Source organism: Phyllostomus discolor, chromosome 2 (assembly GCF_004126475.2).
Source record: "Phyllostomus discolor isolate MPI-MPIP mPhyDis1 chromosome 2, mPhyDis1.pri.v3, whole genome shotgun sequence".
Taxonomy (NCBI): domain Eukaryota; kingdom Metazoa; phylum Chordata; class Mammalia; order Chiroptera; family Phyllostomidae; genus Phyllostomus; species Phyllostomus discolor.
In genome coordinates this window covers 100,476,238-100,488,796 of record NC_040904.2, presented here as the reverse complement: position 1 = coordinate 100,488,796, position 12,559 = coordinate 100,476,238, and the positions used below count along the sequence as shown (strand labels likewise).

The 12,559-nt window shown below is 32.4% G+C and overlaps 1 protein-coding gene across 6 annotated transcripts in view; it reads right to left on the bottom strand.

Annotated features, from left to right (window-relative positions):
• The window catches only part of STXBP5L (syntaxin binding protein 5 like), a 335,631-nt gene that overhangs the window by 139,508 nt on the left and 183,564 nt on the right, over window positions 1–12,559 (bottom strand). For all 6 annotated transcript variants that reach the window (XM_028505036.2, XM_036018147.1, XM_028505038.2 and 3 more), the window contains exons 17-18: window positions 10,569–10,741; window positions 7,584–7,709 (exon numbers count right to left, since the gene is read on the bottom strand). In XM_028505036.2, the coding sequence (XP_028360837.1) occupies window positions 7,584–7,709; window positions 10,569–10,741 (299 nt within the window). The remainder of the gene's footprint in view (window positions 1–7,583; window positions 7,710–10,568; window positions 10,742–12,559) is intronic.

The window sequence follows — 12,559 nt, the reverse complement described above, 5'->3', positions numbered from 1 at the left end:
AATGATATTAGGGAAGAAATCAAAAGGTCTCTGGAAACAAATGAAAACGAACTCACAACAACCCAAAACTTATGGGACACAGCCAAGGCAGTCCTGAGAGGGAAGTTCATAGTGATACAGGCCCACCTAAAAAAGTTAGAAACATTTCAAACAAACAACCTAACCCTACGTCTACAAGAACTCGAGGAACAACAACAAAGACAGCCCAGAGAAAGCAGAAGGAAGGAAATAACCGAGATCAGAGCACAATTAAATGACATAGAGACTAAAAGCACAATTCTAAAGATCAATGAATCCAATAGCTGGTTCTTTGAAAAGATAAACAAAATCGACAAACCTTTAAGCAGACTCATCAAGAAAAAAAGAGAAAAAACCCAAATAAACACAATCAGAAATGAAAGAGGAGAGATTACAACAGATACCACAGAAATACAAGGGATTGTAAGAAATTACTACAAAAAACTGTATGCCAAGAAATTCGAAAAATTAGATGAAATGAACACATTTCTAGAAAAATATAATCTTCCAAAACTCAATGGAAAAGAAGCAGAAAGCCTGAACAAACCAATAACAGCAAAAGAAATTGAAGTAGTAATGAAAAAACTCCCAACACACAAAAGCCCTGGACCAGATGGTTTCACAGGAGAATTCTACAAAGCATTTAAGGAAGAGCTAACCCCTATCCTTCAAAGACCATTTCAAAAAATCCAAAAAGATGGAAGACTCCCAAATTCTTTTTATGAGGCCAACATCATCCTAATTCCAAAACCAGATAAAGACACAACAAAGAAAGAAAACTTCAGGCCAATATCGCTGATGAACATTGACACTAAAATCCTCAACAAGATACTGGCAAACCACATCCAACAGTACATTAAAAAGATCATACACCATGACCAAGTGGGATTCATTCCAGGGTTGCAAAGATGGTACAATATTTGCAAATTAGTAAATGTAATACATCACATAAACAAAAGCAAAGACAAAAACCACATGATCATATCAATTGATGCAGAAAAAGCATTTGATAAAGTACAGCACCCATTCATGATAAAAACACTCAGCAAAGTGGGAATAGAGGGAGCATCCCCCAACATAATAAAGGCCATATATGAGAGACCTTCAGCCAACATCATACTCAATGGCCAAAAATTAAAATCTTTTCCACTAAGATCAGGAACAAGACAAGGATGTCCACTTTCACCACTTCTATTCAGTATAGTACTGGAAGTTTTAGCCACAGAGATCAGACAAGAAAAAGAAATAAAAGGCATCCAAATTGGAAAGGAGGAAACAAAACTTTCATTGTTTGCAGATGACATGATAGTGTACCTAGAAAATCCTATAGACTCCACCAAAAAACTGCTTAACCTAATAAATGAATTTGGCAAAACAGTGGGATACAAAGTCAATATCCAAAAATCAAAGGCATTTCTGTACACCAACAATGAAACAGCAGAAGCAGAAATCAAGAAAAAAATCCCATTTGAAATAGCAAAAAGAAAAATAAAATACCTAGGAATAAACCTAACCAAAGAGGTAAAAGACCTGTATTCAGAAAACTACGTAACACTGAGGAAAGAAATCAAGGAAGACACAAACAAATGGAAACATATACCATGTTCATGGATTGGAAGAATTAATATCATCAGAATGTCCATACTACCAAAAGCAATTTACACATTCAATGCAATACCTATTAAAGTACCAATGGCTTATTCACAGACATAGAACAAACACTTCAAAAATTTATATGGAACCATAAATGACCCCGAATAGCTGCTGCAATTTTGAGAAAGAAGAGTAAAGGAGGAGGGATCACAATACCTGACACAAAACTATATTACAAGGCCACGGTAATGAAAACAGCCTGATACTGGCATAAAACAGGCACATGGACTAATGGAACAGAACAGAGAGCCCAGAAATAAACTGAAGTCTCTATAGTCAATTAATATTTGACAAAGGAGGCAGCAACACAAAATGGAATAAAAATAGCCTCTTCAACAAATGGTGTTGGGAGAACTGGACAGCTACGTGCAAAAAAATGAAACTCGAGCACCAACTTACACCTTATACAAAAATAAATTCAAGGTGGATAAAAGACTTAAAAAGAAAACGTGACACCATTAAAGTCCTAGAAGAGGACATAGGTAGGAAAATCTCAGATATTTCATGCAGAAATTTTTTCACTGACATGTCTCCTAGAGCAAGGCACATAAAGGAAAGAATAAACAAATGGGACCTCATCAGAATAAAAAGCTTTTGCACAGCTAAAGAAAACAGTATCAAATTAAAAAGAGAACCAACTGTATGCGAAAACATATTTGCCAATGATACCTCAGACAAGGGTTTAATCTCCAAAATATATAAAGAACTTACACAACTCCACTCTAAGAAGATGAACAACCCAATTAAAAAATGGGCAAAGGACTTGAACAGACACTTCTCCAAGGAGGACATACAGAAGATCCAAAGACACATGAAACAAACAATGTTCAATATTGCTAGCTATCAGACAGACGCAAATTAAAACCACAATGAGATACCACTTCACACCAGTCAGAATGGGCATCATAAACAAAGCAACAAACAACAAGTGTTGGAGAGGTTGTGGAGAAAAGGGGACCCTAGTGCACTGTTGGTGGGACTGCAGACTGGTACATCCACTATGGAAAGCAGTATGGAACTTCCTCAGAAAACTAAAAATGGATCTGCCTTTTGACCCTGCGATTCCACTGCTGGGACTCTATCCTAAGAACACTAAAACACCAATACAAAAGAACCTTTGCATCCCGATGTTCATAGCAGCACAATTTACAATAGCTAGGTGCTGGAAGCAACCTAGATGCCCATCAGTAAATGAATGGATCACAAAACTATGGTACATATACACAATGGAATTCTATGCAGCAGAAAGAAAGAAGGAGCTCCTACCCTTTGCAACAGCATGGGTGAAGCTGAAAAGCATTATGCTAAGCGAAACCAGCCAGGCAGTTACCACATGATCTCACCTTTAACAGGAACCTAAACAACAAAACAAAGAAACAAGCAAAATATAACCAAAGACACTGAAATAGAGGACAGACTGACAGTGACCAGAAGGGAGAGAAGAGGGAATTTCAGGGGAGAATGGGAAAGGTTTACAAGAACAAATTTCAAGGACACTTGGACAAAAACTAAGGGGAGGGTGGTAATGGGAGGGAAGTGAGGAGGGTTGGGTGGGTGGGCTGGAATGTGAGTAAAAGGGAGAAAACTGTACATGAACAATGATTAAAATAAAAAAATAAACTATAAAAAAATTAAAAAATCAAAAAACTTAAAAAAGGAAAAGAAATTAAGAAAACAATTTCATTTATAATTGCATCAAAAACAATAAAATAATAAAATACTTAGGGATAAATTTTATCAAGGAGGTCAGAGCCCTGTACTCAGAAAAGATACCACAAAAAGAAATTAAAGAGGATACAAATAAATGGAAGGCTATACTGGGCTCATGGTGAGGAAGAACTGACATAATTAAAAATTCCATACTACTCAAAGAAATCTACGGGTTTCAATGCAACCCCTATCTAAATGCCAGTGGATTTTTCACAGAACCAGAAAAAAAATAATCCTAAAATTTATATGAAAACACAGAAGACTCCAAAAAGCCAAGGCAATGTCAAGAGATACAACGTTGGCAGTATCATGCTACCTAGTAGCGAACTGTACTACAAGGGTATAGTAATTAAAACAGCATGGTACTGACATGGAAAAAAAGACACATAGATCAGTGGAACAGAATAGAGACCCAAGAAATAAACACATGCCTATATGGTCAATTACTATATTTTGCCATGTATAATGTGCACCCACATTTTTGGTCCAAACTTTGGTTCAGGAAAAAAATCTTTCATTTTAATTCAATTATTTATATACTTATATTTAGAAACAAAACCAATGATCATATTCCACAGTATTATTTTGCATATGAATGTTGTTATTGCTTTCTAGAGTTACACTTTTAATGCATAAACATAAATAAAAGAATTAAAAACATATAGATACAGTATTAGTACTACCCATGTATAATGGGCATCCTTATTTTGCCCTAAAAATTTTGGGTAAAAAAGTACACATTATACATGGCAAAATATAGTAATTTATCAAAGGGAAAGCAAAAATATGTAATAGGGTAAAGACTGTCTTTTTAATACAGTGTTGGAAAATGTGGAGAGATACATGCAAAACAATAAAACTGGACCATTTTCTTAAAACCATGTACAAGAATAAATTAAAGGTGAATTGATTTAAATGTGAGACCTAAAACCACAAATAAAAGATAGGCAGTAAACTCTTGATATCACACTTAGTAATATTTTGGGGGATATGTCTCTTTGGGCAAGGGAAAGAAAAGAAAAAGAATAAACAAATGGGATTACATCAAATTAAAAAGTTTTTGCAAAGCAAAGGAAACCATCAACAAAAAGACAACGTACTGGAAGAAGATATTTGCCAATGACTTATCAATAAATGGTTAATATCCGAAGCATATAGAGAATTTCTACAATGAAACACACACACACACACACACACACACACTCCAATTGCAAAATGGGCAGAAGTCCTGAGTAAACATTTCTGCAAAGAGGACAAAGATGGCCAATAGACATATGAAAAGATAAGATGCTCAGCCCTGGCTGGCGTAGCTCAGTGGATTGAGCACAGGCTGGGAACCAAGGTGTCCCAGGTTCGATTCCCAGCCAGGGTACATGCCTGGGTTGCAGGCCATAACCCCCAGCAACCGCACATTGAAGTTTCTCTGTCTGTCTCTCTCTCTATCTCCCTTCCTTCCCTCTCTAAAAATAAATAAATAAAATCTTTAAAAAAAAAAGATAAGATGCTCAACATCACTAGTCATTAGGGAAATGCAAGTTAAAATCACAGTGAGGTATTACTTCACACTTGTCAGAATGACAATCATCAATAAATCAACATGTTGGAGAGAATGTAGAGAAAATGGAACCCTTTTGCAGTTTTGGTGGGAATGCAAATTGATGAAATCACCATAAAAATCAGTAAAGATGTTTATGTTCCTCAAAAAAATTAAAAGTAGAACTATCATATGACCCAGGAATTCCACTGTTGGGTATTTACACAAAGAAATCTAGAACACTATGTTCACTGCAGCATTATTTACCATAGCCAAGATATGGAAGCAACCTAGGTGTTCATCCATAGATGACTGATAAAGGAGAAGTTGTACATGTGTACAATGGAATGTTATTTAGCCATAAAAAGAATGAAATCTTACCATTTGTGACAACATGGCTAGACCTCAAGGGTATTATGCTAAGTGAAATAAGCCAGACAGAGAAAGACAAATACCAAATGTTTTCACTTACATATGGAGTCTAAAATCCTACCAACCAAACAACCAAACAAAACAGAAACAAACAGAACAAACTGATGGTTGCCAGATGGGAGAGGTGTATGGGACATGGGCCTAAAAGGTAAAAGGATTAAGAAATACAAATTTCCGGTAATAAAAACATCATAGGGATGCAAAGTATAGCACAGGAAACATAGTCAATAAAATTGTAACACTATGTATGGTGTTAGATGGGCAATATACTTATCAAGGTGATCACTTCATAAGTTATATAAATATCTAATCACTGTTTTACACCTCAGTCTAATACAATATTTAACATAAGCTGTAATTTAAAAAAAAGTTCAATAAAAATGATGTAAGTATAATCTTTAAAAAAGATAAAGGAGTCTTCTTTTCTCCCCCAGAGAAGATTTGCTTATACTCTAGAGTAAAGATGTGGTCTATCCCAGATGAGAGGATAGGCAGATCACTCGCAGACCTATTTTCATCGAGTTTTTTAAACTCAGAGTTCTTCTTTTGCAATACCACTACATGTACAGGTACCATCTGTTCCTCAACATGTTACTCTGTTGGGTCTGAGGCTCAGGGAAGTGATGCAAGATGTTGCTCTAGCTGCTGTTTTGTTGTCATTCGTTAACTATCTTTGTTTCTTACCCAGAGGCCAGTTTTCTGTGTGTGTGTGTGTGTGTGTGTGTGTCTGTGTCTGTGTCTGTGTATATGTGTGTACACACACACACACAAGTATGGCAGGTAACTAGCTTATAAGAGGTGAATAATCTCAGACTCTGCAGTTTCTAACTTAGACAGTTGCCCCTTGATAAATTCTTCAAAAGAGTAGAATAATCAATAAACATGGGAAAATAGTGCTATTCAGCTAGTGAAACTTTATTTCACTGATCCCTGGGACTTGTTGTCTTAGTTTGGACTTAGGCAGACTAGGATATTGAAGGCAAAGTAGTTTCCAAAGATTTTTAAAATAATAATTGTGATTGTTCTTATCTTTTTCCCTTTCTTTGACATCTAATATGCATGTATTTAAATGTTGTCACAAAGCCATTATGCTGGGGCACTATTCAAATTATAATCTGTTTCATAAGGAGGCTGAGGCACTCAAGGTCAGTCAGCCTGCTGGGGAGCTGAGTTTGACCAAAAAGATGGAATTAATAAATTCTAACAAGACAAAAATGGTACAGACCTGGAATAACCAATTAGAAGTATTCCCAAATAAATGATAATACAAAAAAATGTCATATATATCACAAATTAAAAAGCTCAGGTCTTCTGGAGAAGCCTTAAATAACCAAAACTGATTTACTTGGTAATACACAAAGCTCCAAGAGCAAACATCCTGATTTGTCTCATTACATCTTACACAATGAAACTATAATACTAAATTCATTATTTATATAGTGTCTGTGGCTTTTCTTTCTTTGATTTTTCCTTTTTCTCACATATAGATTGTTTTTGTATTTGTTAGATAAGATCAACTTATTATTGCTTCACTTAGTATTTAAGTAAATAAGATGGTAATAATTAACTATGTCTTCAAGTTATCCTTTAACAGATGGCAATAAAGTACTGTTCTTTCTAGCCCTGGCATACCCCACTATCTTGTGTTGTTTCTCTAGATCCTAGATAAATAATACATTTATTAAAAACTCAAATTATCCTATCTTGAATATGTCATGTGTATCCTGCTCTGAATGTAAAGATACATTTTATATGTACTAATACATTTAACCTTCTCAACATTTTATCCTCATTTTACAGATAAGGAAACAAAGCACAGAAATTTAAGTAACTTTCCTAAGGTCAACAATTAGAAAGAAGCAGAATGAGGATTTGAATCCCAAAGAATCTGACTCTAGCATTCAAAATGAAACAGAAAGGAGAAAAACAGTATTAAACAAAACCAACAAAATTGTGTAAGTGTAGAAGTATACTAACAAAAAATTATAAGTGTAATAACATCCTAACAACTTGCCAACAACATTAAAAGTGGAAATACTAATCACAAGTTTGACATCAAGAAAGAACAAATAATCATAGCTTATTGTTTAAATGATTATTTTTCTTATACCATTTTTATCAAATAAAAATCCAGGTAAGGGCTTCTTTCTGTATTTAAGTATTTAAAGAAAATATTTAAATATATCAAACATATTAGGTAAATAATAACAATTAGAAAGAACGTTTAGCTACTTACATTCCATATGCTGAGTTTACAGCAAGACTAGTAATCTGTTGAGGGGGTTCACCATCCACCCACACCAACTGAATAACGAGTTCTGCTTGATACCCTGGAGGCATCCGCACTGGCCGTGTCTTAACACTATTAGGGAGAAAAAGTAATTCTGTTAATACAGTTTAAATAACTATGTTCATACTTACCTTCATAATTTACATAGAATCTTCCTACAGAAATATACAACCCTAGGCATTAAGGACATTATGCAGGTGGGCAGTGTGTTCTAGCTTTCTCAAAGTACAATAAGCTACTTGTGGTTGCTTAGTCTTTTCTTTAAGTAGCTGTTTTGTCAGTCAGGCCCACAACTTCCACTGGTCTTTATCACTTTCTTTTTTTTCTTTTGAGAATAGTATTTTAATTATTTATTTTTCTTATGAAATATTTGTTACCTATTTTAAAGTTAAAATGCATAAAAATAAAAAAGAATAACTGTTAATCTACTTCTCAATGTAAGATCCTGCTCTCTCTTTTTAAATTTGCTCCGCCTGTACCCTTCTCTACTCCAGTTAATAGCAACTCCTATTTTTCTAGTTATGTAGTTAAATAAAACCTTAAAATGATTCTTGATTAATATCCTTCCCTCATACCTCACAGCCAATAAATTATCAAATAAATGCTGATGGTGTTACCTTAATAATATATTTAGAATATTATCCCTTTTTACTTCCTTACTGCTAATATCCTAGTTATATTTGACAAATAAAATACTGGATATCCATTAATGTATGAATTTCAAATAAACAATAAATAAGATTTTTTTACTGTATATATGTCCCATGCATATTTGGGATATGCTGAAACTAAAAAATGCTCATTGTTTATCTGAAATTCAGATTTAAATGAATATTCTTTATTCATTTAATTCTAGTCATCTTTATTCATTTTTATTCTATTTTTAATTACTAAATCTGCAAGCCCTCAATATCATCTCTAGTTAGGTGCAAACATCCTCCTTACTGGTCTCCTGGCTTCTACTCTTTTCTCTCATCTCAAAATCCATTTTCAACATAGCCACCAAAAGTGATCAATTTAAAATTCACTTCTCTCTTCAAAACCCTATAATGACTCCCCATTTGATTAGGAATAAAATCAGTATCATTACACTGGCTTGCTATTGTCTATCTGACTTCATCTCCTACTATCTTCTCCACTAACCTTGCTCCCTTTGTTAAGGCCTTTGCTCTAGCTGTTCCTTCTGCCTACAACACTCTTCCATCATGTATTCTTTAGCTAACTCCCTTATCTACTTTTTTGTTTGAATCTTACATTCTTAGTGAGCGATAGGGTGACTATCCATTTTACACACTAGAAAGCACAAAAGCAAAAAAAAAAATCAATAATTGAACAAATATGTGTATATTCATAAAAATTGTGACTTTGCTAAAAATGAAGAGTTGGCTTGTTCAAATGTTTATTTATCAGCTAATGTACACGGTAATCTAAATCCAACAAAGGAAAAGTGGTTTAGGGATGGATGCTAACATGCAATTTATCAAAGCATAGATTATATGCAACTCAAAAACCATTTGTAATATAATATAATTTACAGAATAATATTCTTAGATCAGTTCTGCTGCTTGGTTCTTAGGACCTTATTATATACAAAATATAAGATTATACTGTTTTTTTTTCAATTTGATTCTCTTGATTATCCTTAAGATTATCTATACTACTTTTCAAGTCAACATTAAATTCTTCTATTATGCTTTAATGTTATTGCTTACTTCAGCTCCATGACCAAATTTTTGTTGTTTTAACTGTTTTTCTCTTATGTCTACCTTTTATTTTTTTTAATTTTATATAAAAATATTTAGATCACTCGAAGACCCACACTTTATTGATAGGTCATGTTAGTTAGCAAACTACTTTCTTGAGGTTTGCTGAGCTTTTTGTTCTATTTCTGGTTTTCATTTTAATAGAAATCAATTAAATGAAGCAAAGTGCTATGAAGGGAAAATTGAATATATAGCATTAAAACATTATGAATGTTTTCCATTTGCTGAAATTCTATGATGATGCTTCCTCTTTGTAGATTTTTCTCCCTGTAAATCCTGCTTTTATTTTCATTTTGTACTAAACAAGAAAATTTTTCTGGAGGAAAAATAATAATTACAAAAAATAGCAACTGCTAATTGTGTGGTAAACAGATTTTGCTTCTGAAATCTTATCTTTAAATTTTTCATAAGTGTTTTCATAAGAAGTGTCTAAAGTTCCTTTAGTAGCAGATTCAGATATTTTTGTATGAAGCTCATAGACATTTTTTACTTAGGCTCAATTCTCCAACCAGCTAATATAAAACACATTTGGTTTGATGATAAAGAAGTAGTGAGTAATGATTTAAGGAAAGTACACTCTTTTATATTTGCTTATTAAAAAGCATAAAAACAATACAACAAATATTACTATGGGCTTGGCTAACTTTAAGTTTTCTTTGCATATGACACCAAATTTGTTTAGATATACTGAGAGAACATAGTTTACTACCAAATAGCATCAGTTAAAAAAGAGAAAGACGTATACAGTATCCTACCAATCAGGAGAGAAAAATTCTTTTTTCTAAAATAGTATTGTTACAGTAGATAATAAATTTGGTTTCTTTTCAGTTCTAAGAAGGCTAAAGAATTTCCCTTAACATACATTTCCATTTTGGAAATACCAAGTAAGTGACCATGTTTTTGTCTGGACAAAAGTTTTCCCATTTTATCATAGTTAAATTTTCTCTAGGGTGTTTCTGGGAAGGAATATAGGAATTAGCAAGTGAAGGATGAAAATATTGTACCCTCTTCAGGGATATTCAAAGATAATATCAGGGTACCCTATGGGAGATTGTAGATCACTTAGCAACAACTTAATAAGAGAGAAGGATGATTTTATTTAGCTCAGTTTAAAATAATTACATGATTAATATGTAAAATTGTTTTAAAATGTGGTAGCAACTCTTACTTGAGACATGGGATACTGTCCTTTGTTACTCCCTCACTAGACACAGTGTTAGTGCTCCCAGAAAGACTCCTTGAAGAAGGAAGCTGAGATGAGAGATCTGGAAATGGAGGACTTGTTTCTGGTTCTGGGGTAATAATGTCTTCAACATCATACTGAAGTCGAACCTCTAATGACTTAAAAAGAACAAGTTTAAATTAATCTAAGTCATGATAACAAATAATCACATTAAAATAGTTGATAATTTTAGTAAGCATTATCTTTTTCTGATTAATAAATTTGATTTCTATTTATAGTAAGGCTGAGATATCCCAAACTGAATTAAATAATTATATGAAATATTAAGTTGTATTCACAAAAAGTGTAAAATATTTTTTAATTCTTCAGAATTTTAAGAAAAATACCTACCAGTGGAGATAAAGTATTTATATAATAAATATTCCTTAAGATAAACTATAAATTACAATTCCATATATAATAAAATAAAGGTAAATATTGGTCATGTTTACTCCAGTGGAAAAGATTAAACTGTGTGTGTATTATGTGGTTTTTCTTTTATGGTTGTTCAAGTACAATTGTCTCCATTTTCCTCCCATCACTCTCCCACCACCCCACCCAACCCCACTTTCCACCCTCAATTTACAAATTGTTATTTGTACAAGGCTTTTTAATTTAAAAAAACCTTCATTTAATTTTGACTTCAACTCAGTAATAATTTTCCAAAATAAATTTCATATTTCTATATGCTTGTTTCATTAACTTGGCTCTTAATTATTTAATTTCATTAGCTTGGTCAGAGTTACTTAATGAAAAAGAAAATGATAATTTATATTAAAATAAAAATGTGATCTCAAAATCTTTTTTTAAAACTAAAATGTTTTTAAGTACTTTAGTATTGCATTTAATGCTTTATTAAAATTGATTTTGTAATAAACATTTGTTTTACAATGTAAAAATCAGCATTTTTGAGATTCAAAATAATTGTCTATACAAATGTCATTATGGGGTGGTGAATATATCAATATTACCAAAATGACTATCATAATTATCTTAAAATTTATAAAAAACCTCCAGTGACAAAAATAATAGTTAATTATTGGGTACTTACTGTACTTTGACACTATATTAATGATTTTATATAATAATCATCACAAGAACCCTATAAAATTGACATTCCCATTTCTAGTTTATTATTACCTTCCATTTCATTTACACAGGAAATTATATAGATGATGAAATTAGGCCTTACCCAGATTTACTCTTGACTAATAGAGTTTGTGACTTGCTCAGAGTCACATAGGTATTCACTAATAAAGCCAGAATTAAAATAAAACCTAGGCTTATCTGACTCCAAAGCCTGGGGTTTTAACTAATATACTTGAAAAGGGTAATACTTTAGTTGCTGAGGTAAAAAAAAGTTATACACATGCCTGGAATAGATAATCTTTACAGGCCTTTAGTAGACAATCTCTATTTTCTGATAAAATGGTGAAATGGCCTGGGTAGAGAAGGTCCATTACCTATAGGTGCCTTAAGTTAGATTTTATTTATTTCTTGAGAGTGTAATTATTTTACATAAATTATTTCATTAGTTTAAAAATTAAGATTAGATAAGCTGACCCCATAATTATTTCTACTCTATAAAAATGTTAATATATAGAAAATCATTAAAAATAATATTATTATAATTGAGACAATCATATATAGCCATTAATTGACAAAAAAGACGAACTTTAAAAAAATTAATAAAGGTATAAAACACAGCCTGAATTAATTGGACACTTACACATAAATCAGTAACAAATCTGTATAAAACCTATCGGCATAATGCATCCCATTTAATAATGCCAAGATTTGACAGAAAACTTTTTTTTTTGTCATTTTAAACCAAACTTTTAAAAATGTTATACTATATAAGAAGAAGAATTAAAAATCCTATGAATTGGATTATTGGCCACAGACTGCAGTGTTAATGGTTTAAAACCATACCAAGT